This window comes from Parasteatoda tepidariorum, chromosome 5 (genome assembly GCF_043381705.1).
Source record: "Parasteatoda tepidariorum isolate YZ-2023 chromosome 5, CAS_Ptep_4.0, whole genome shotgun sequence".
NCBI lineage: Eukaryota > Metazoa > Arthropoda > Arachnida > Araneae > Theridiidae > Parasteatoda > Parasteatoda tepidariorum.
In genome coordinates this window covers 1,762,396-1,788,643 of record NC_092208.1, presented here as the reverse complement: position 1 = coordinate 1,788,643, position 26,248 = coordinate 1,762,396, and the positions used below count along the sequence as shown (strand labels likewise).

At 35.5% G+C, this 26,248-nt stretch overlaps 1 protein-coding gene across 1 annotated transcript; it reads left to right on the top strand.

The window, feature by feature from the left end:
- Positions 1-420: 420 nt before the first annotated feature.
- LOC107447168 (major facilitator superfamily domain-containing protein 6-like) lies at positions 421-19,257 on the top strand. The gene is made up of 4 exons (XM_016062017.3): positions 421-608; positions 9,547-9,701; positions 14,097-15,383; positions 18,940-19,257. The coding sequence occupies exons 2-4, from the start codon at positions 9,563-9,565 to the stop codon at positions 19,125-19,127; spliced, it is 1,614 nt and encodes a 537-aa protein (XP_015917503.1). The 5' UTR covers positions 421-608; positions 9,547-9,562; the 3' UTR covers positions 19,128-19,257.
- Positions 19,258-26,248: the final 6,991 nt, after the last annotated feature.

Below are 26,248 nucleotides of genomic sequence, written 5' to 3'. Positions count from 1 at the left end.
AAAAAATTTTTGAGTGCTCCTCACACTATTGTATTAATATATTTTGCTTTGGCTATATTGATACAATATCAGAAAGCACTCTTTTTTGCGGATATAATCGTGTGGGCTGATGAAAAGATTATATCTTTTCTTTTCTTCAGGTCTTTAAAAAAAAATCATCCTTTTTTTTTAATCAGTTGTTTGTTATTTTCTTAATTATTATTCCCCCCCCTTTTTCATATTTCTATAATTTTCCTTTGTTTTATCTTCATTTTGAACTTATATATATACGTATATAAATTAAATATATATATATTAAAATAAATGGGAGACGATCTGAAATAATTTATTCTATGTATGATTACATAATGAACTAAAAAAAAAAGAAGAAAAATTACCTGTTTTGGAGATATGGGGGATTGTAAATATAAAGTTTTTATCAACTGTGGTATATGTAAGTTTCTATTCTTCAGTATTATCTTTTAAGACAAAGTAGTCGAATTCGTGAATGGGGAAAAGAAAAAGCAGTTTTAATTTATAACAACGTTTACACTCGTATTTTTCGAAACAGAAGTAGTTATTAAAGAAGAGCAGAAAGATTTGGATTTTATTGGTGTGCATTATCAAAGGTAAATTGATTTGAATTGTTGGCATATATTTTAAGTGTATTCTTATCCATTATAGGGTCACTTTTTAATAGTACTAAGTTAAAATATTTTTGGGATTCAGATTGGTTTATTAAAAATAAAAAAAATTCATTTAACTTATTGTTTAAAAGGAATATGATTTTGAACACATATTTTTTAATGGAAAGGTTGAGTTTTTAAAATTTTATTTAGTGTAATGCATTGAGCTTCTGTGCTTATATGAAACTGATTTTATAAATTCTACGTTTATAACAACAACGAAAAAATTTTATTCTTAAAAACCACGTTTTTGTAGTGGAGAATAATAATTAAAAAACGAAAAACGTGGGAGGCATGAAATACATAACAGTAACAGTATGTGTGCTCATGAGAATATGTTTATGTATATCTGTAAATGTATGTGTATGTGGTTGTGCGTGTGTATGAGTAAGAAAATGTGTATATGTATATGTACTGTTATGTATTTCATGCGCCCCGCGTTTTTCGTTTTTCGAATTTTTGTTTTTTAACTATTATTCTCCACTACAAAAACGTGTTTTTCAAAAATATTATTTTCATTTTGATTTTTTTTTGTACTCACTTCCAAAATCTCAATTTTTTCACTCACTGTACACAAAACTTTTCAACTGACTTGTGGCACTTATTTGAAATAATCGAATCGACAACAGAAGACAATAGCGAAAATATTAATTTTTCTTTAATTTTAATTTACTTTGTATGCCTTTTTTTCTCTTCATTTTCGTGCATTGTCATCCAGTTCTGGTGCCAAATTTGAAGTCTGTAGCTAGTCGGGAAGTTGGTTTAAAATCGATTACAAAATTCCACCCGAACAGACATACACGATGGCAAGTTGATATAAGAGTGGTAATAATAACAGAATGCATCAGAGGAAATAGCTCCCCCAGTATTGCTTTCTCTCCCTACTTTACCGACATTTATGTGATATTTTCATTTCATATTTTCTGCAGTTATCAAGAGATAGTCGCTCAATAGGAAAATAACTTGATTGAACTAATGAATTTGGTAAGAATTTCAAAATAAAAAAGGTTCAATATAGATTATAGTAGAAGGCCGTAACGTAAGTGTCAAAATGCTAGTTGACATATTATGGAATTGTTAAATAAAAGAACTGTTGAATAAAGATGTTTCATTGTTGCGTTTTTTTTAGACATTTTTTTCTTCAAAACCAACCCGTCAGAGAGGTATTTTTTTAAAACGCATAATATTTTGGCTGATAAAAATTCACTTGCGTAGAAAAATTTGTGAAAAGAAATAATTTCTAAACTTGTAGTGACCGAAATATTATTCCTCATACATAACAGCTGTTAGAGAAAGTCACGACTGAACTTGAAAAAGTACGGTGTCTTTCATTTACTGCGTTTTTGGATTATTTATAATATTTTTATCCAACAAAAAATTTCAGAAATTTAAAATATTTTCGTATTTGCTATCGCAATGCTCGATTACGCCACCTGGGGAGAAGACCGGCTCCATGGCTTGATCCCTTCCTTCTCCTCCTCTTCTCAGTAGTATAGAAATGTACTGCCATATTCCCCCCTTTCTTAATATTTTTCGTATTTACTTGCCAAAAATATTATTTAAAAATCTCCACGACGCTTTCTTTTGGAATTATGTTCAATGTAGTTGTCAGTTCCATATAATTTTCTAACTTAAAAGTTTTTAATCTATTTGAAAATCAAGAAAGAAGCTAACGTACTTCCTACTCCTATGACTCTCCACACGCTAATGGTGAAAGCATACGAAGTGTTGCCAAAGGTAGAGAGTTATATTTTTCGGCAACCTGTAGCCCATTTTGATCACGTATTCCGAGTGTTAAGTTTTGAATTTCTTATAGATTACTTCGATTATATCACCTTTTTTTTAATGTCTTTAAACACACTAACAACCACCTCAAAAAGTAAGTCGATTTGTCAGAAAGTGATTCAAGAGGTGATAATAATCTTATAATATAACCATCGTTTAACAGCCGATCCAATTTTGGGTTTACGACAACTGATGTTTAACTAAGCCTTGTAATTTCGAACCCAATCCAAAAGACAAGGGAACTCTTGGATCAAGTATTGGGAGAAATTTGCCTTCGTGATAAAACTAACCCGCATTTGCGTTACATTGTGAGGAAAACAACAAAAACATCCCATGGTTAGCCTGACGGCAAGGGGACTCTAATCATAATTCGTCTACCACTAAGGATATTTTAATTAATCTATATGGTCGGTGCAAGCCGAATGCGGAATTTTTTCGACCAGCCATTACTGGAATGCGAACGCTCTATCCCCTGAGCCATCACGGCTCAAGTGAAATTTATATCGAAAAGTTGTCCATGTGGCTTAAAGTCAGTTGGCAATGTTTAATGGTAAAAGCAGTGTATTTTTATGCATGTGGTCACGATATTTTAAGTTACGAAATCGACACAAAAAAGTTTTTTCTCTGAATAAACACATCTTTTTTTCGTGGGATTCGTATTTATGACCCCTAAAATATAGAGGTAGTTGCAATCTGGAAAATAGGGTCCCAACATTTTGATCACAAGAGTGGTCAAAAGTTTTGACCCCTTAATGTTAATTTCACTTTTTGCGTACTTCGTTATTACTCGAAAACTTTCAAAGCGAATTGAAGCATTTTTGCACACAATTATAAAGTTTGTTTGTCCGAAGCTAAACTCCATGTAAAAAATAAATATTTCTCACATTTTATTTATTAATGGTCGAAAATTCTTGAATTGTAAGGTATACAATATTTTACGTCATTTTAAAGAATATGATTTTACATGGACAAATAAAAAAAAAAATAATGCGTGGAGTCCCTCTGCTCGGAAGAAGTTAAACTTCGCAACCTGCGACGTTAATTGTAGAAGAATCAGCAGTCGTAGAAGGATCACTAGTTCTATTCAACGACTCTTTTTCCTGCTCCGCTCGCTTCCGTGCTCTGTAATCACGGTAATATTGTGCATTTTTCCCTCGTGGACCTCTTGAACCAGTGGAAGTGCTTGTGGTTGCCTCATCGTCTCGCCCTGGAAAATGTATTTGTATTAATAATGTATGTGAATGCGTCATAATGTAATTTCAGAAGAGAAAACCTAACAATCAATTGATATTCACAAGAGACGTACCTTGACATAACCTTAAATCCGTCGCATTGTCCGTGGGATTGTTTTCACTCATTTTTTACAATTGTTATCCACTAAATTTGAAAATAAAAAATACTACCCTATTAAATTATATGTGTATCAAAACAAACTAAAAAAATATTTATAGAAAAACAATACTTTTATGACTTTTATTATTTTTATGCTAGTGAGAACCAAAACAATATGGAAATGAATGAGGGAAAACTGGATCCTACCACGTGATTTCCCGGCCAATAAAAATGTAGCGTTAAACGTTTAACGCAACCTTGTTGGAAGTCGCATAAGAAGTATCACTTCAAAAATTTGAGCAATCGGTTGAATAGTTCCTGAGAAATTCAATTTTTAAATATATGACTATTTTCTAAGACCATGCAGAAATCATCGTCGCGCGAATGATGTAACAGTGGCACTGAATTGCAGACCACCATCACATTTTGAAGGACAAAAATTTATTTACTTAAAACTTATTACCAAATTCCAATAGCAGAGGAAGATAAAAAAATTTAAAAAAAACAGGTGTTTAGATTTTTTGAATTTAATAAAATGGGTTCCGGCTTAAGAATTGCTCCAGCAACTTTCCAAATGTTTATCAATAAAGTTTTCATGAGCCGTGATTGCTCAGGGGATTGAGCGTTCCAATAAAGTGAACCGGGTTTGAATCCCAGCGATGAATGGTCGATACGAATTCCCCATCCGGTTTATACCGTCCACAGTGCTGACGTAAAATATCCTCAGAGACAGACGGATCATGGGTTAGAGTCCCCTTGTCGTCAGGTTAACCGGGAAAGGTTCTCGTGGTCTTCCTCTCCATGTAACGCCAACGCAGGTCAGTTCCATCGAAAAGCTTTCCACGAAGGCAAATTTACTCCCAAGAGTTCTCTTGTCTTCTGGATTTGCTTTAAAATGACAAATCTACGGAGTTGAATATTAGTAGTTTGAAACCCAAAAATTGGGTCGACTGTTCAACGATGGTTATAAAAAAAAGTTCTCGTGATACTAAATGTTCCTTATTTGGACGACATCTTAATAGCGTCGGAAAATGAGGAATAGCACTTTATGGAAGTATTTAATAGAATCCAACATTATGCATCAACTAATCGAAACAAGGCTGTAGCCAGGACATTTGCAAAGTCCATGCAAAGTAAGGGGAAAACATTGTAACAAATATTGTTTATTCTGTTTGCAAAAGTTAAACTAGTAATTAAAAAACATTACATAATAATTATTTTTCAATTAATATTACATAATAATTATAATCAATTTGTAAACAAAGTTTACAAAGACATGCGACGGGGATTTGAAGAAAATTTTTCGATTACTTTTTTAGGGCAAACCGGAATATCCCGAAATATGCTTAATAAAGTTGGCCCTGTTAGCCTTTCTTCTTTAGTAGCGTTTCTTGTTGCTGTTTTTACGCGTTTAAGAGTAGAAAAAGTTCTTTCTGCTGTTGCTGTGGTGATTGGCAACGTAGCCAATATTGATAACAAGCAATAAATGTTTGGGAAAAAGATACTGTCACATTCTTCCATTGCTGAAAGTGCCGTATCTGGTCTACTAAAGGGTTCACGCAGGTTCTACTTTGATGCCCATACTTCCATTTCTCCCATGAGGTTTTCTATGTCAATGAAATCTGCGTAGATTCGGAAATAGCATACATTAATATGCTGAAAAACGATTGATTTCGGGGGAGTAGTCTAACCGAAGGAAAGATGAGCCAAAAGGGCAAGTGAAGATGATGCACTAGCGAAGGTGGTGTACTGGGAAAAGGTTTGATTCGACAGTTTTTGTTTTTCTTTTTACTGAGAGGCTCAAAGAGAGTCTAAAAAGTTTAAATCCCAGAATTTCGGTTGGGGGGAATTTGTCCCGACGGTCCCCCCCCCCCTGGCTACGGGCCTGAATCGAAATCTGTCATGGTTTGGGATGACATCAATCATCTGTTTTGAAATGGTAAAAGCCATGACAAATTACAAACTTCCCAAAACTATTTACGAACTCCTTTGGGAATAACTATTATGGAAAACACAGCTAAAACTCTCTTAAAATAGATGTTTAAAAAGTTCAATAAAAAAAAAGACCGATAGGAAATTCCATGAACAAAAAGTGAAAAAAAGATTTATCCAATTATGCTTTATTAACCATTCCAAATCTCCGTGACAGAATTGCGGCGACATTGTCGCAGAACGTTACAGAGTTGTTGCAGAAAAATTTTTCTTTGGAAATGTAAAAAAAAAAAATCAGTTTTCTTTTCTACAAAAATTTACATATACAGGGTGATTCTAAAAAGATGGGCAAAATTTTAGGAAGTGATAGTACACACCCAAACAAACAATTTTTATCAAAGAATGCATGGTCGAAAACAAAACGCAAAGGTGCTGGCGCATTTGGAAAGTTGTTTGATGCAAACGTCTTATGTATAAGACTCCCATTGAAACTGCAGAAGAACTTGTCGCCAAGCTTTCGGCCGCTGCAGGGAAAGTTCGTGATATGCCTGGTGTGTTTCAGAATGTTCACCTATCTTTTCTTCGCTGTTGTACTGCGTGCATAGTCGCTGCCGGCCACTGTTTTGAACATTTATTGTAATCACATGCCATTAAATTTGCTTTTATAACTTAATTTCATCGTTCTTTGTGTGTTTTTGCCTCATATAAGAACATGAACTTTGACGCCCTTTAGCGGTTTTGCGTTTTGTTTTCGACCATGCATCCTTTGATGAAAATTGTTTGCTTGGGTGTGTACTATCACTTCCTAAAATTTTGCCCATCTTTTCAGAATCACCCTGTATTTCAAACAATACAGAAAGTTCGAATCGTGCATTTGAGTACTTTTCAAGGCTATAATTCTATCGAATTTTTGAATTTTGCTATTGATTTCTCCACAGTTTTTAAATCCGATATTTTTTTTCGATATTATTTATTATAGCATCTTAATCTCGAAACGAAACACGCGTTTAAGGAGTTCGATTCGAGTGATATCGTCGTTGATCTTTTTTTTAGCTATGAGGACCATGTGAATTTCATGATTTTTAATTACTTTTTTTTTTACTGTGATGATTATCTATATATATATTTCTCTTATACGGCGACAAAAAAAGCCTCATTACAACTCCCTGAATGGCAACGCTAGAAAATCGACCAATGATTGCAGCTAAAAATGTCACATGCCAAATCTAGCTCAGGTGGCTCAACATATAGCGCTTTTAAAAACGGAAACTGAAATAACCAGAGAGAGCATTCTCTCCAAATGTGATCTCTTCCGAAATTCACCCTATCAGCTGCGGCAATCTCATACTATTAAGATAGGCAGAAGTGAGTAGTCTTTGTCGATAGATCTCTATTTTAGTATTTTGTCGAAAGCGCTTTTTTTCACGAATTTATATATTACGAATTTATTTGACGATTTTTGATTTTATACTATACAGCACATTTATAATAGGTTTAACGAAATCAGTATACCTAAGTTAGTTTATGATTTTGCAATATACCTAAGTTAGTAGCGTGCGAAGCGATCTCAGTTTGCGAAGCAAACCTTATAAGATTGCGTAGCAATTTTCGGGGGTTGGCGAGCAGGGGGCGCATCCCACTAGTTTACAAAATTTAATGATTTGGAAAAGCGCACACATAATTTGCGCGATTTTCAACCAACGAAATGCGAGAATATCATCCATAATATTTAAATAAAAAATTATTACTTATTCAATTTAAAAAAAGTTATATAGTCTTTTTTGTAAACACAGCGTATTTGTTACTTTCAATTAGTAACATACATGTTTGTCATAATTAAAAGTATCTTGAAGAAAGATATTTTTTGCTAGAGAGATTAGTCGCAGATGGCTAGAAAAATTCTGCTACAGGGTCCCAAATCCATATCTACCATTAGCTTCACGTATAGATGCCTCTAATTTCGGATGTGTTGAACAGCAATATGAAGACGGGCACCTTAAAGCACATAAGAACGGTAACTTCTCCTACTTCTTCTTCTTCTTGCTTGAGCTTGTCAGATATGTGGCACCTCTGCACATGTTGCATATATCAACGGTAACTCTCTCCAATCAAACATATCTGGCCGAGTATCCGTACTAACCATTTGTCTATCAGCAAAAGAACGAGAAAGCATCACTTTACAATATATTTCAGAATTTTCATCACATTTTGGTGACATCGAAGGGGAAAAGAAAATAGTGTTGCAGATCCAGAATATAAAATCTATTTCTGAAATAGATTATGATGAAATTGCGTAATCGATAATAATTATCTTACTTGAACTCGTCTCGGAACCATCTTTGAATTTCAATTCTTCTGGTGCGATATTTCGACAACAAAAATTTATTCTCATGATTTTCCAATGCACATATTTCACAGCTCCTGGTGTCAAATCTACAGTCAAACAAATGGCTAAACGTTCGAAAAGATGGTAACATGCGCATCAGAAGATACAACGTACATCCAATGGGCAACATACGCGTGCTCAGCTTGTTACCGAGAAGATTTGGCATTATTCACGTTGATATCATAGGACCATTTACCATAAAATCTACTCCGCATGTGTTTTTGTTGTATGAAATGTTTTGATTATGTCGGCGAATCTGTAATTGATGCGTTGTCAAACATTAATGTGGGTTTTTTTTGGGGGGGGAGGGGTTTAAGAGTTGTGGAATATTTAAATACAGCTGTACTGTGGATTCGGCTTGGTTACCATTAAATTGTTGTACATGATAGTTTTGTAAGGTTTTTAAAGACAGTTAATAATAAAATAAACCGGAGCTATTTTAATCCACTTACAATGGAGACTAGGGAAGTGTGACTCGCCAATTTAGAAATAAACTGGTGGGATGTATGCCTTTATGAGGAATAATTTTAGGGGGCAACATTCGTTTCGGCCCATAGAAGGTCCTATGAGAGATAAAAAATAATTCAATATATAAAACAATCGGTATTTTATTACTTCAGTGCAGACTATTAGATATGGTAGTTATCTCATACTCCAATTAATTGGTTAATTAATTAATTATTAATTAATTTGCAATTACATACTCCAATTAGTTTGGAAAAAGTTTTTGGAAAAAAAAACTAAGTTTGATGCCAATTTTTTTTAAAATTAACCTAACAGGTTTTTCTGAACTGTTGTTGTAAATTTACGTCGCACTAGATCTGCATAATGGGCTATTGGCGACGGCCTGGGAAACATTCCTGAGGATGATCCGAAGACATGCCATCACAATTTCGATCCTCTGCGGAGGGGATGACACCCCCGCTTCGGTAGCCCGACGACCTGCGCGGGAAGTCGAGCACTCTACGGTAGCACAGTTTAACGAGGACCCATACCGCACACCCTCGGTCCCTACGCAGACTGATCCAAGAGGTCACCCACCCGCACACTGACCGTAGCCAGTGATGCTTGACTTCGGTGATCTGCTGGGAACCGTGTCTTAACAATCAGTCCACCGCGAGACCAGGTTTCTCTGAAAAACTACAGATATATTAAATTTTCGAAATCAATTTTGACAATAAATATGTATTATATAGTACGCACAAAACTAATTGGAATATGAGATAATTACAATAACTAATAGTCTGCATTGAAGTAATAAAATACCGATTGTTCTATACATTGAATTATTTTTTTATATCTCATAGGACCTTCTATGGGCCAAAACGAACGTTGCCCCCTAAAATTATTCCTCCTACCAGTTTATTTCAAAATTGACCCTAGTCTCCCTTGTTAGAGCAATGATTTTTAGTGGATGGTTCAATAACCCAATATTTTGTTTTATAGATAGTTCAAATTTAAAATGATTGAAAATAAAGAGATGAGCATAGGATCGATTGCAGCCGCGGGTGATTCCAAAAAAGAATCCACAAAAAAATCCTTTTTCCACATAGACAGAGAGATGATCCGGTTTAAGGCCCATTTCTTCTTATCCATAGGTGGTAAGTTCCATTTTTTTTTCTCTATCTACGCAAGTTTAGTTAAGCATAAAACAAGAAACACTTTCCAGTGCAAACTCTGCAAGAAGAATCTATTCAACTTTGGCCCGTAATATTGGTATCTAATAATGAGAGCAAATTTTCCGTAACCTTATAAGGTTAGAGTTGATCTTGAGGTGGGCCATTCCGAGTTGCCGACAACACGAACATTTCATTTTGTTTTATAACCCTCGCTGAACAGCAATTTTTGGGTTTACGACTTCTAATGTTCAACTACGTAGCCTTGTCATTTTGCACCCAATCCAGAAGACAAGGGAACTCCAGGATCAAGTATTGGGAGAAATTTTGCCTTCCTGGAGGATTTTTTGATGGAACTAACCCGCATTTGCGTGAGATGGAGAGGAAAACCGCGAGAACTTCCCATGGTTAGATTGACGGCAAGGGGACTCTAACTCGTGATCCGTCTACCACTGAGGACATTTCCCGTGTGCACTGGGGTCGGTGCATGCCGGATGCGGAATTCGTATCAACCAGCCATCGCCGGGATCGAACACCGGTTCACCTCATTGGAAGGCGAGCGCTCTATCCCCTGAGCCAACACGGCTTCTATACGAACATTGGCGATAGTTTGCGATATGATAAAATCATACATTTATCCAAAACATTGATATTTGAGCTGTAGGATCCCCTCCGCGGAGAATCAAAATTGTGATGGCATGTCTTCGGTTCATCCTCCGGGATGTTTCCCAGACCGTCGCCAATAGCCCATTGTGCAGCTCTAGTGTGACGTAAATTAACAACAACAACTTGAGCTGTAGGTAGATACTTTATTTAATGTCGCACTAGAGCTGCACAATCTTAATCATTAGTCAAGCTAATGCAGGCTAGTCTGTATCTGTAAAGGACATTTTATGGGAAAAAACCAATTTCGCTTTTGAATTGCATAAAAAGAAAGCTAAAAAAAGTTATCTTAAAAATAATATAAACAATCTGGGAAACATTTCTGAGGATAATCCGAAGACATCGCAATTTTGATCCTCTGCAGAGAGGATGGCTCCCCTGCTTTTGTAACCCGACGACCTGCCCGTGAAGTCGAGCACTTTAACGGTAGAGCAGTTTAACGAGGACCCGTAACGCACACCCCCAGAAGCAGAAAGTGCCTAAAACTGTGACAAACGTCACAGGACAAACGAAGTCCAGCAGAACAATTTGTATCTTAAACAAGTGACAGCGATTCTAAAAGACCATATGCTTTCGATGGAGATGAAGAAATTGTTGGAACAACAGACCAGCGAACGTTTGTGTAAGTTTTAATGTTCGGACCTTCATATCATAGTCATTTATTAATAAGTCATCATCATCGAGATAAACAAAATTTTGTACTTCAGAAGTGATTAAAAAAGTAACAAATCAAGAATGTTTGCTTTGGTTTAAAAAATAATGTAGTGTATCTGTGTATGATCCTGTATTTTAATCAATGAAAATATAGTATTTTAACGTTGACTTTTTTGCTGTGAAATGCTTGCAGAACATTTGTATAAATTAATAAATCCTGTTGCAGAACATTTGAAAATATTCTGCTTATGGGTGCGCACCCTCGGTCCCTACGCAGGTTGATGATCAAAGCAGTTCACTTACTAACAGTAGTGCTTGACTTCTACTGGTAACAGTATCACTGCTTGACTGTATTTGAGTTGTAATGTTTTTTTTATAAGTTTTACTTGTGTTGCCACTAATAAACATTGCAAATGAAACAAAAGTATTAAGCCTAATATTAAGCAAAGTTACGAAGTATTGTTCCTACGAATGCGGATAAATTATAAAGCAGTCAGCTCATCACTATTTACGCCACCGAAATTTGTGTAGGGTTTTTTTAACTCAACTTAGGTAATAAAGCTCAAAGTTAAATCGGAAGTCGTCATGGAGAAATCTTCAGATGAAGTCATCGGCTCACATTGGGCTGTCTGGCGAACTATGATGATGATGAGGTTATAAAGTTTCATTCCCACCGATTACAGTCATGTCATAAATTTTGCCAACCTTTGTGAAACAGAGAGCTGTCTTCAGTGTTCCTATAAGTACAATCTTAATTCCTGTTTCTGCTCTAAGTTTTGATTTAGGAGTTTTCAATTTTGTTTTATCTTATAATCGGCGTTCAACGCAATTTTGAGTTTACGTCCATCAATGTTCAACTCCGTATTCTTGCAATTTTGAACCAGACTTAGAAGACAAGAGAACTCCTGCATCAAGCATTGGGACAAACTATCAATTGTGAAATAAATTTTTTGATTGAATCAACCCGCATTTGCGTTACATTGAGAGGAAAACCCCGAAAACCTGCAATAGATAGTCGGATGGCAAAGGCTTTCTCTCCTATGATACGCCTGCACCGGAGGATATTTTTTTTGTCGTGGCGAGCCGGGCAGAATTTTTATCAACCAGTCTCCACTGAGATTCGAACTCGGCTCACCGCCTCAAGAGGCGAACGTTATATCTCTTGAGCTACTGTGGTTCTAATACTGTGTGATTATGTTTGTTTACTGTGCTTGGTAACTTCATTTGCTTCATATGAAGATGGTAATAAAAGTCAACATGTTTTGAGCGCAGAGAAATAGGACTTCATTGTCATGACTCGCCAGACGTGAATGAAAAAACAAAAGTGATTGAGAAAAGAATACGTAAGGTTGCCAATGGAAAATTATTCTACCACATAGAATTTACAAAGTACCTTGCCAGTGCAACTTTAGCTACATCGCACAAACCATACTTGCTTTAAAATTTAAAACTAAAGGAACGCTATGTCCACCATAAAGGATGCGATAAATTATATCTTGTTGCGCATTATTGGAACGTTGGGCATAAATTCCATTTCAATAATGATAAAATTCTTTCGATCCCCGTCACATCTTGATAGAATCTTGTTTTATTCATATGAATTTTCTTGTTAACAACATGAATTTCTCCCCACCTCTCCGTCGTAGGTGAAAAGGCCTAACTAATATTTGCCCTTATTTCTCTCGACCATTGTGGTTTTTCTTGTCTCATTTTCTGTTTCACTCTCGGTCACCGCACTGTGGGCCAGTAGACCATGACCTTTGGCCAAAAGTCAAAAATTAAATTTTCAGCTAAAATATGTGTAGGCAGTTTTAATATAGCCCAAATTAAGTATTCATCATCATTCCAAACATTATAATTTACATTTTGGACCGACGAGAGTACAATGTAATGAAAAATATGTTTAAAAAAAATTTTTTTTAAATGTAACTTTTAAATTTTTATTTCAGACATATACCTAGGAATTTCACCTTACTGTTACACTTTTATCGGAGTAATTAGTTAGTGTTAAATTATAATACAATTTTTCAATTTGTTGGATAAGTTAATACTCTTGACAAACTTATAGTTTATATCTTATCATCTGACATTTTACAATGTTTGAATGACTTTCCAAAATTAGTTCCTAATTATTAAGTAATTAGTTATTATTAATTAATTAATTAAATTAAATCCAGAAAGTTCCACGAGGTAATTAGCTAAACATTTTTTTTTTGTTGTCTTCTTTGATGTTTCTTCTTTCGAAAACCCCTGCTCCATTTTGCCCGTATAGCAAAGGTGGACAAATATACCGAAAAACAAAAGTTATGTTTTTTTTCATGTTTTCGCGTTATTTTGTAATATTATACTTCGGAAATATAATTTGCTTTTCATTTTCAATATAAAATTACGAAAATTACTATATTTTTATTGCTATATTTAATCATTTAAACGTACTAAATTATTATTTTTATTTTTGCTCGCCATATGTCAGCCGCCATTTTGTTTTTTAGGGTATTTTTAGTGTATTTCAAAATTTCAACTATGAATTCAATTTTCCTGCACATAAAACCCCCCAAATTTTATCAAAATACTAATTTTGGCCACGAAACCTTGGATGCTGGCCCATTGTGCACCACTGTTTTTCTTGTTTTCTTCTTCAACTTTTTTTATGCATTTTTTGTGAGGGCAACTTTACACTCTCCGTTTCAACTCACTTATTTTTTCTTCTTTCTCGTCTGGTTAGTCTTGAGAATGGGCGCCTATTTCTTTAGTCTCGAAACATGTCCAATTCGGATTTTTTTTTTTGTTGAAGCAAATGAAGTTTACATAATCAAGTATGTATAACTCTAGTTTTCTTAGATTTATTCTTTCAAGTGTTACGACAGAGGGACGCAAAAGTTGATCCCACAATACGACAAGTGTCTCAATTCTGGTAGTGGCTATGTTGAAAAATAGCTGAAACATTATTGTACATGTTGCCAGTAAATATGATCCTGAAAGTGCCAGTTCTTTTCTCTAAAAAATTCGGGAAACTTACTTTCTGGATACGCCTTGTATTTTATTCATTCTTTTTCCTTTCAGCTATGGGTGTAGCTCTACCGTATTTACCAATCGTTGCCAGGAACAGGATCGGTCTTTCTGCAACGTCATTGGCCGCTGTTCTAACCACTCAGCAGCTACTCGCCGTCATCACGAAGCCAGTCATTGGATACGTAGCTGATTACTTCAACAAACTGAAACTGATTATAATAACACTTCTGACAGTACAAGCTATAGCCCTTTTTCTCGTCATTGCTGTTCCCCCAATCCACAAGTCAACAACAATTGATTTCGGGGGGGATGAATTCACAATGATCATCGCAAGGCCCTCACTGAATGTAGAATTTATCTGCGTCAGCAGTGCTAACGCAACTGCGCTTTGCTTTAAGAACAAAAATAGTCCTGAAGTCTATGGAACAGAATTAAATTGCAGTTGCTCAGTAGCCACGCCTGTGCCATTGGAAAATGTCACCGATACCCACGAGCGTTGGGGCACGTTGAAATCCGTCCCGTTAGATCAGGGTGAAACGTTTCCTTGCATGATCTCCAGGAACAACAATGGTGAAGGAGTCAGCGATTTTGCAACTCTCGAATTTTGGATGTTTGCTATAACGACGACATTGATGAGCACGTGCGTCAGTTCCGTTTTCACCCTCGGTGATACGGCGTGTTTTGAGACGGTGGAAAAAGTGAAAGGCGATTTCGGAAGGCAGAGAATGTTCGGGGCAGTCGGATGGGGAACAATGTCAGCCATAGGTGGACTCCTGATTGACTTGACTCACGATTACGTCGCGGCTTGGGTGCTGATGGCAGTTTTGAAAATAATAACTATTTGGAACATTTCGCAGTTAGATCTGGTGAAACCTCATTTCTCGCAGAATCTCTTAAAAGACGTCGGCAAAGTTCTCAAGTCATTGGAGTTCGTCGCTTTTGAATGGGGAGTTTTTTTCAACGGATTGGGGGCTGGCATCATGTGGTTCTATTTATTGTGGTTCCTGGCTGGTCTTGGAGCCAACACGTTTCTTTGTGGACTAGTGAATTACGTCCAATGCTTCCTGGGTGAGATACCATTTATGTACTTCTCCGGCTGGTTTATACAGAAACTGGGACATTTCAACCTCATCACCCTATCCCTGCTTTCTTATGCTTTGCGTTTCCTGTGGTACAGCTACCTCTATAATCCTTGGCTAGTCCTTCCCATGGAGATAGCACACGCTTTCACTTATGGTACCTTTTATCCTACTGTGGCATCCTATGGAAAGAAGAGTGCGAAGCCGGGTACTGAAGCAACTACCCAGTCTATTCTTTTTACCACCCATGAAGGCCTAGGTAAGTAAACACTTATTTCTAGTGTTTTGATAATGATTGTTAACTATTATTATTACCGGCTTTTTCATTAAAGTGAAAATTCTTGCTTGGAGTTTATACAAGAATCTAATTGGTTTGATCGTTTTAATAAGTGCAGTAAGAATGGTCTTTAAATTTTTAAAAATTATGTTTCGAACAATGGATGGTATTTTCTACACTAGGTAATGCGGCAAGCTCCATGCCGCCTATACTTCCGGGTTACTGCTTCCATTGTATTTTAAAGCCATTTGGCTCACAACGTGATCATTGTGTTTTGAAATTCTTGCAAACATGGTATTTGATTTCTTATTACTCGTATTTACAATAATAAAGGTGCTAACACGGACGTAAGATGGTGCACAGCTTGCAACAAGAACAAACAGTAATAAACGAATGGAAAGAGGCTAAAACAGAACTGCCGAATAAGCGAGTTATTCCAAATCTAGCAAACATGCCACCTTTTTTAACGATATATCTCTAAGTAACTAAAACAAATTTTCACTTCAAACTCACCAGGTCCCGCAGCGGACTGATCGTTAAGACACGGTTCCCAGCAGATCACCGAAGTCAAGCATCACTGGCTGCGGTCAGTGTGCGGGTGGGTGACCACTTGGATCAGCCTACGTAGGGACCGAGGGTGTGCGGTATGGGTCCTCGTTAAACTGTTCTACCGTAAAGTGCTCGACTTCGAGTGCAGGTCGTCGGACTACCGAAGCGGGGGTGCCATTCCCTCCGCAGAGGATCAAAATTGTGATGGCATGTCTTCGGATCATCCTCAGGGATGTTTCCCAGACCGTCGCCAATAGCCCATTGTGCAGCTCTAGTGCGACGTAAATGAACAACAACAACAATCAAACTTACCAGAATTACTTAATAACATTAATATCTTATGAAATATGGCAGATTTGAGCTAAAAAATTATCTATATCGAAAACAAAATTATCCGTTTGAAAATATCGCCTTGCAGAATAAGCTGTAGTAAGCAGTTGCAAACATTCTTACCGGAACTGGAGCAGGTATGATGCTCGAGATTGTTATTGTTTACATATATATTGAAAACGTCATCCATTCTAACCATTGCAGTACACATTAAAAAAACATCCCAATATTATATTGGAAAGTTTTAATCTTAAACAATTATAAGCTTCCATATGCTGGAAGAAATTTAGAAAATTTCCGGTGTATCCCTTCGCTTATGTTATGCTTACGAGGAGATGTGTCAACAGGCTTAATATTCTAAGAAGTTTTATTATTGTGATTTGTGTTTAAATTTACTCGTAATTTAACCGTTCATAAGAGTTTTCGGTAATTTATAAATTCTAATTGGTCGTGAGCATAAAACAAAATTAAGAAAATTAATATCACGGCGTAAGTAAAGCATAAGGTTTGCCATGTTTTGAGCTTTATTCGGCTATATTTGTGTAAAATATCCCAGTTTGTTTATCTTTTGGCTGGCATCATTGTAGGCTAAAAAGCCAATACCAAGGAAAATAAAATCATGCGCAGAAGAATGGGCAAACGTAAAGTTGCTCTATCAGAGCTGCAGTTAATGCAAGAATATCAATGGTCAGAAGAAAGATTATGGTTTTTTAAACTTAAAAAGATTGGAAAGTTCTGCAAAGACGATATATAAAATAAATTTATATCGAAAGCAAGCTTAATTCGCGACATTGCCGCAATAGCCATTGAACTGTGTGGTAGAGCAAAGCGTTTTGAACATGCGCTTTTTATTAATTTTCTCACTGTCATTGAACAGCCTAAAAATATAAGAAGCTACATCAAACCTCAACTCCTGAATCAGACTATAAGGAAATTGGGCATTGGTAGAAAAACTCATCTTCATGGAGGACTTTCTGAGCAAAATATAACCCACATTTGCTTTACATTGAAAGGAAAACCACGAATACCTGCCACAGATAGTGCAACAATAAGGAGATTCTAAATCATGTCCCATGAACTATTGGGGATATTTTATATCTTGTCTACAGTTAGAACTCCCCCCGCCACAAAGTCTGAGGCCGTCTGCTGCTAGGGAAACATGAATAGCGCATTTCATTCTTTACTCTAGGGCTAACACAATAGACCGAAGAAAAATACTCCTTTCCTTTCTCCGACCCGAACCAAAACCTGTCCCAAGCAGTGACCCGAGTTGAAATAGTTCGTTACCATAGTCACGGGTCGAAACGAATGGGTCTTTAGACAAACTATACATCTGCGGGTGCTAAACCAGAATCATGTGATTGAATGGACAGTTTTAGGATTAGTGCAAGACTTCCGGGTTATTCCTTAAGCTTGAATTATCCAATATTATTATGCTTTTCAATACAACTTTTAGTTTAACTGTCAATGTAATGAATGGAAGATTCCGCAAGCTTGCTAAAAAAAAATAATAAGCAATGGTATTTTACACAAATATAGCGAAATTAAGTTTGATTTTTTATACCAAGTTTCATCGTCAACCAAAACGGCAACAACATCACATGATCTAAACCAGGGGTTTCCAACTGGCGGCCCGCACGCCGCAACTGGCCCTCGAAGCCTTTTTTTGTGGCCCACGAACTAAAATATATCAGTTTTCATTTTTTCGTGCGGACAATTTTCGTAAAAAATCTATAAGGGTTCAAAATACTTTTCTCGTTAAAAAAAAAAAAAAAAAAAAAAATAAAAAACTAATTTTTTTATTTCTGTGAAATTTAACATTCCAACGGTGCAAAAAAAAAAAATTTCTCAGGTTTTACACCCAAGAAATTATTTATTCAAATACAAAAATAATCGTGTATGTTGCTCTTTTTTATTTTTTATTTATTTATTTATTTTTTTGTATTTTGTGAAAATAATTTAGCAGGTACGCATCAGAAATTTTCTCGAAGAAATTCTCCGATTTAACTTTTTGAAACCACTCATTTTGGACGAAATTATTTACATTTGTAAATTTTAAAGCGTATGAAAGAGGGAATGAATATCATGTTTTAGCTAAAGTCCTTGAATTGAATATCGCATGAGCGGAAAAGAGGAAAAAAAATTAATTTCAGATGCTTGAGAATTTTTTTGTTGTTGCTATGATTCCTAATAAGTCGAAAAAAAATTTAATTTATCGCAGAATTAAATTTAAAATAAAAAAAAATCTTGTCCCTAAGTTTTTGATTTAAAATGATACGTAACAAGCATTATTTGTAATGCTTGTAATTTTGTTTTTTAATATTAAAAAAACTTTGATAAAAATATGACAGCAATATTTAATGTTCTTTCTAACATAAAAGAGTCCTATATAAAACTTTGATAAAGTTGTGGCCCGCCATTTGATTGGTGTTTTTAATTGCGGCCCTCGGCCTAATGTAAGTTGGAAGCCCCTGATCTAAGCCTTCATTTTTACCACCTGGGTAGAACTTATTTTCAACTCTTCGAGACTATTTTGTGAGGAAAAAGCTGCAATTTAGGTGCATGTTACTGTAGAATCTTTGTAGAGGCAGTATTCTGAAAATAGGTAAAAATGAAAAACTTTTAAACATTTAATAACATAACTGATCTCTGTGTTTAGGTGCTGGTCTTGGCTGCATTTTGGCTGGTATTGGCTTTGATCTGGTTGGAAGTCACCAAACATTCTTCTATGTCAGTCTCATGGGTTTTTGTGCCGCCATCTTTAATGCTGTGAATACATACCTACTCAATAGACGTAGCAGCGAAGTTCTTACTCTTTCGCAAGTCAACGTCATAACTCCTGAATAGTGAACTTTTAGAAGAAGAATCATTTCGCCAACTTGATGTTGTAACTTCTCTGAAAACATCTGCTGTACAGTCTACACTTATTGAAACAAAATAAAAAACAACTTCCTTAAGTTCATGCACATTTATAAAAGCCGTCATTCATTCATAACTCGGTTGAGAGTCCTGAAATTCGCACAGAAGGTAAAAGAGAGAATTTTAGAAGAAAGAATTATCACCGGGGCTTCATACCCCATATCGGTTCACCTGGGTGTGAGACTTATAACAAGAAGTCCGTTTGTAGTGGGAACCCCAATTAATTTATCTTGTGGGGAATTAATTATCGACAATGTCAACCTTCATCTATCAAAAGGTACCTCGGGAAAGAATCTAGTTAACATATCTTATACAGGGTGATTCTAAAAAGATGGGAAAAATTTTAGGAAGTGATAGTACACACCCAGACAAACAATTTTTATCACAGAATGTATGATCGGAAACAAAACCCAAAACCGCTAGAGGGCGTCAGAGTTTATGTTCTTATATGAGGCAAAAACACACAAAGAACGATGAAGTTAAGTTATAAAAGCAAATGTAAAGGCATGTGATTACAATAAGTGTTGAAAACAGTGGCCGGCAGCGGCTATGCTGGTACAACGGCGAAGAAAAGATAGGCGAACTTTCCCTGCAGCGGCCGAAAGCTTGGCGACAAATAACGTAGCGCAGTAACTCGCAATAGGAATGGAGCTTTCTCGTTTGCATGAAAAAACTTTCCAAATGCGCCAGCACCTTTGCGTTTTGTTTTCGACCATGCATTCTTTGATAAAAATTGTTTGTCTGGGTGTGTACTATCACTTCCTAAAATTTTTCCCATCTTTTTAGAATCACCCTGTATGCTAGTGAATTGGTATTTAATATTTGTAGTGGTAGTTACGACACATTACTTCCCTTCCAGAATTTTATCACAGATAGAATTCGATGAACTGTTACCACTAGTTGATTCATGTTGTTCATTTATTTATATCAATTTTGCTCATTATATATATTTCTTCCCCTTCATTTTTTGCTTATAGCATTTCTCGCATTATTATTATTTTCTTCATTTTTTTATAGCATTTCGCTCATTTTTCCCCCCTTATTTTTGTTACATAGCATTTCGCTCATTATTATTTTTTCAATATTGTTTATTAACCGGGAGACTTTATTTACTTCACCGGATTTTTTTCCTCCTTGAGCAGTATATTTTTTAAGCAAATCAACTCTTTAATGTGGATCATCACTCAATGTTGGAATGTTCATACCACGTCCGGAGGTCACCATTGTGGTCACCATTCATCATAATTGAATTGTTTTCATACATGAGTAGATAACATGTATTAATATTTTACTTTATAACCGCCGTTGAACAGCCGACCCAATTTTGGGTTTACGACTACTAATGTTCAACTCTGTAGCCTTGAACCAATCCAGAAAACTTCTGGTTCAGTACTCCCATAGGTATAATTTGGTATGGGAACATGGAGGAGTTTGTGACTCGACAGATTTAACGCGCATCAGTCACATTACGCAATTTTGTTTAAAAACACTTCTGAAAAGGAAAAATATATGTTAGACATTAAAACAATTGGAATATATATAGAAAATTAAGTTGAGTAGAAACAAAACTATGATGCAGTACTGAAATTATAACTTAGTTTTGTTTATACCTAACTATGATGTATCATAATACGTTTAAAATTATTCTAATTAGAAGGCTTACCTAAAAACCCTTTATTTTTAATCAGGGCTTGTTTCATATCTTTTTCTGTTTTAAAGCCTACAAATTCAAAACCTAAAATAAAAACAAGAAGAAGATTTATAGTATTTAAAATAAATGATAAGATTTCTGTAAGAAGTATATAAATTGTAAAACCTTTTCTTTTTGGTGGAAGACTAAGACTAGCTATTTTGAGAGAACTGAAGAATTTTTTGATTTGTGCCTAAAAAGACAGACTAACAAACAAAGAACTAAATAAAATAAAAATTAATTTTAATTTTTCATTTTGAGTATTAACATATACCTTTTTGCATTAAAAAGGTAAGTTGATAAGCTTTACCGTAAACAACTCCTTATATTTTTTCTGCAAAATAATAATAAGGAAATTAAAAATTATAAACCAATATCAGTAAACAAGGCAAGAGCTCTTAACAAAAGCCTCTAGAGAATATTAGTTTCATTAGGGATATTTTTTTAAAAAAAATATTGGTACAATGGAGAAATAAAAGTGCATCTGTTAAATGAATAATATACAATTATATACTGTTATATAATATACTATATAATATACTATATAATAAACAATAATACACTAAATAATAATATACTTTAGTCTTTGCTGGATTTCACACACAGAAAACACCCCATGCATGCTAGAATATCCAAAATGTTACAAAAGAAGTCGAAAAAGAGCAAATAAACTGATTTTCCTCGATTTTTCGAGTTTTTTCCCAATAGAAAAAATTATTTTCTACATGCAGGACCCTCCAGAATATCGAAAAACACATAAAAAAAATAATATAATTTAAAATAAACAAAAGAAAATAAAAATAAATTTTTTTGAAAATTAGTCCTTCCTTGGGATTCGAACCCAGGACCCCTCCCTCCAGCAGCGAACTTGCTTGTCTGGTGGCCTACCTTTCTGTCCACCGTGATACGTGAAGCCAACCACAGTTTCGCTTCAAAAGCTCTCTCCTCTCATCTTCGCAATATACCTTTAGGGGCCCACTGTGACCCCCCTAATTGGCCTATAAAAGTTCTTTTCTGCAACCTTGTTTGGACCATAGACCCCTACTTGGGGTCCGAGTTTGAAAATTATACATTGATATTAAAGGGAGTTGGGGGTCTTGAAATTTGAACCCTTCTCGAACCATTTTATTTTTTTATTCTTTTTTTTTATTACTCCATTACGATTTCTTTGCTGGATTTCACACACAGAAAACACCACAACAATGCTAGAATATCCAAAATGTTACAAAAGAAGTCGAAAAAGAGCAAATAAACTGATTTTCCTGGATTTTTCCAGCTTTTTCCCATTTTCCCAATAGAAAAAATTATTTCCTACATGCAGGACCCTCCAGAAAAAAGGAAAACACATAAAAAAGTAATATAATTTAAAATAAACAGCAAAAAAAAAAGAAAATTTTTTGAAAATTTGTCCGTCCCTGGGATTTGAACCCAGGACCCCTCCCTCCAGCTTCAAAAGCTCTCTCCTCTCATCTTCGCAATGTACCTTGAGGGGCCCACTGTGACCCCCCTAATAGGCCTATAAAAATTCTCTTCAGCAGCCTTGTTTGGACCATAGACCCCTACTTAGGGCCCGAGTTTGAAAACTATACCTTGATATTAAAGGGAGTTGGGGGTCTTGAAATTTGAACCTTTCTCGAGCCATTTAATTTTTTTAATCTTTTTTTTTTATTCTTCCATTACGCTTTCTTTGCTGGACTTCACACACAGAAAACACCCCATGCATGCTAGAATATCCAAAATGTTACAAAAGAAGTCGAAAAAGAGAAAATAAACTGATTTTCCTGGATTTTTCCAGTTTTTTCTCATTTTCCCAAAAAAAAAATTTTCCCTACGTGCAGGAACCTTCAGAATATCGAAAAACACATAAAAAATAATATGATTTAAAATAAACAAAAAAAAAGGAAAAGTTTTTGAAAATTTGTCCGTAACTGGGATTCGAACCCAGGACCCCTCCCTCCAGCAGCGACCTTGCTTGTCTGGTGGCCTACCTTCCAGTCCACGGGGATACTTGAGGCCTACCACAGATTCGCTTCGAAAGCTCTCTCCTCTTATCTTCGCAATACACCTTTAGGGGTTCTTTGAACCTTTCTCGAGTCTTTTTTTTTTTTTTTTTTTTATTTTTTTTTTTTTTTTTTTTTNTACGCTTTCTTTGCAGGACTTCACACACAGAAAACACCCCATGCATGCTAGAATATCCAAAATGCTGCAAAAGAAGTCGAAAAAGAGCAAATAAACTGATTTTCCTGGATTTTTCCAGTTTTTTCCCATTTTCCCAATAAAAAATTTTTTTTCCCTCCTTGCAGAAACCTCAAGAATATCGAAAAACACATAAAAAAAATAATATAATTTAAAATAAACAAAAAAAAAGAAAAGAAGATTTTTTGAAAATTTGATCATATATGGGATTTGAACCCAGGACCCCTCCCTCCTGCAGCGAACTTGCTTGTCTGGTGGCCTACCTTTAAGTCCACGGTGATACGCGAAGCCTGCAAAAATTTCGCCTCAAAAGCTCTCTCCTCTCATCTTCGTAATATACCTTTAGGGCCCCACTGTGACCCCCGTAATTGGCCTATAAAAATTCTCTTCAGCAGCCTTGATTGGACCATAGACCACCACTTAGGGTCCGAGTTTGAAAATTATACCTTGATATTAAAGGGAGCTAGGGGGTCTTGAAATTTGAATCTTTCTCAAGCCATTTTATATTTTTATTCTCTTTTTTTATTATTCCATTACGCTTTCTTTGCTGGACATCACACACAGAAAACACCCCATGCATGCTGGAAAATCCAAAATGTTGCAAATTAAATTATTTTTACAATATATACGACAGTTTCTCATGCGTAAGGTGTTCTTTGAGTAAAAGTGTGCATCTTTCTTTGTTAAAGTACGCATAATGGAATAATAATAAAAAATAAAATAAAATGGTGGACGGGGGTTCGAATTTCAAAGCCGTCTAACTCTCTTTAATATTAAGTTATAATTTTAAAACTCGAACCCTAAGTAGGGGTCAATGGTCCAAACTTGTCCACTGGAACAAATTTTTATAGGTTAATTAGGGGGTGCAGGGGAGCCCTCAAAGGTGTATTGCATAGCTGACCGTCAGAGGGCTTTTGAAGCGAAATCGTAACTGGCTTCTTGTGTTCGAGTGGTCTGGTGGTCAAGACACCGCTGTAGTAACTGACGGCAAGGGCGAGGGGTCGCAGGTTCGAATCCCAGCTTCATTAACTTTTCAAACGAATTTCTTTTTTTTTCTTCCGATTATTTTGCATTATATTATTTTTTCAATGTGTTTTTACATATTTTAGAGGATCCTACTTAGAGGAAATAATTTTTTTAAATTCTTAAAATTTCGAATAATGTGTAAAAACTGGAAAAATCAAGGAAAATTGTCTTATTTCCATTGTTTTAAATTATTTTTACAATATATTCGACAGTTTCTAATGCGTAAGGTGTTCTATGAGTAAAATTGTGCATCTTTCTTTGTTAAAGAACGCATAATAGAATAATAAAAAAACTATAATAAATAAAATAAAATGTCGGGGTGGAGTTCAAATTTCAAAGCCGTCTAACTCCCTTTAATATTAAGTTATAATTTTCAAACTCGGTCTCTAAGTAGGGGTCTATGGTCCAAACATATCTGTTGCAGGAAATTTTTATAGGGTAATTAGGGGGTGCAGGGGGACCCTCGAAGTTCTATTGCATAGCTGACAGTGAGAGGGCTTTTGAAGCGATATCGTGACTGACTTCGAGTGTTCGAGTGGTCTGGTGGTCAAGACACCGGAGTAGTAACTGACGGCTGGGGAGAGGAGGCGCAAGTTCGAATCCCTGCTTTATCAACTTTTCAAAAAAATTTCTTTTTTTTTTCTTTAGCCTATTTTGCAACATATCTGTTGCAGGAAATTTTTATAAGATAATTAGGAGGTGCAGGGGGGACCTCGAAGTTCCATTGCATAGCTGACAGTGAGAGGGCTTTTGAAGCGATATCGTGACAGACTTCTACTGTTCGAGTGGTCTGGTGGTCAAGACACCGGAGTAGTAACTGACGGCAGGGGAGAGGAGGCGCAGGTTAGAATCCCTGCTTTATCAACTTTTCAAAAAAATTCTTTTCGTTTTCTTTAGCCTATTTTGCATTATATTATTTTTTCAATGTGTTTTTCTATATTTTAGAGGATCCCACATATAGGAAATAGTCGTTTTTAATTGGTAAAATGGCGAATAATGGGTAAAAACTGGAAAAATCCAGGAAAATTGGCTTAGTTCCAATGTTTTAAATTATTTTTACAATATATTCGACAGTTTTTCAAGCGTAAGGTGTTCTATGAGTAAAATTGTGCATCTTTCTTTGTTAAAGAACTTATAATGGAATTATAAAAAAACTATAATAAATAAAATAAAATGTCGGGGTGGAGTTCAAATTTCGAAGCCGTCTAACTCCCTTTAATATTAAGTTATAATTTTCAAACTCGGACTCTAAGTAGGGATCTATAGTCATAACATATCTGTTGCAGGAAATTTTTATAGGGTAATTAGGGGGTGCAGGGGGGCCCTCGAAATTCTATTGCATAGCTGACAGTGAGAGCGCTTTTGAAGCGATATCGTGATTGACGTCTAGTGTTCGAGTGGACTGGTGGTCAAGACACCGGAGTAGTAACTGACGGCTGGGGAGAGGAGGCGCAGGTTCGAATCCCTGCTTTATCAACTTTTCAAAAAAAATTCTTTTTTTTTTCTTTAGTCTATTTTGCATTATATTATTTTTTCCATGTGTTTTTCTATATTTTAGAGGATCCCACGTATAGGAAATAGTTGTTTATAATTGGTAAAATGGCGAATAATGGGTAAAAACTGGAAAAATCCAGGAAAATTGGCTTATTTCCAATGTTTTAAATTATTTTTGCAATATATTCGACAGTTTCTCAAGCGTAAGGTGTTCTATGAGTAAAATTGTGCATCTTTCTTTGTTAAATAACGCATAATTGAATAATAAAAAAACTATAATAAATAAAATAAAATGTCGGGGTGGAGTTCAAATTTCGAAGCCGTCTAACTCCCTTTAATATTAAGTTATAATTTTCAAACTCGGATTCTAAGTAGGGATCTATGGTCCAAACATATCTGTTGCAGGAAATTTTTATAGGGTAATTAGGGGGTGCTGGGGGGAGCTCGAAGTTCTATTGCATAGCTGACAGTGAGAGGGCTTTTGAAGCGATATCGTGACTGACTTCTAGTGTTCGAGTGGTCTGTTGGTCAAGACACCGGAGTAGTAACTAACGGCTGAGGAGAGGAGGCGCAGGTTCGAATCCCTGCTTTATCAACTTTTCGAAAAAAATTCTTTTTCTTCTTCTGACTTCTACTGTTCGAG

Bases quoted from the DNA above. Each gene is read 5' to 3' on its own strand.
- LOC107447168 (XM_016062017.3), top strand. From the start codon at position 9,563: ATGATTGAAAATAAAGAGATGAGCATAGGATCGATTGCAGCCGCGGGT. The intron at 9,702-14,096 runs GTAAGTTCCATT...TTTTCCTTTCAG, and splicing joins TTTCTTCTTATCCATAGGTG to CTATGGGTGTAGCTCTACCG. The intron at 15,384-18,939 runs GTAAGTAAACAC...CTCTGTGTTTAG, and splicing joins TACCACCCATGAAGGCCTAG to GTGCTGGTCTTGGCTGCATT.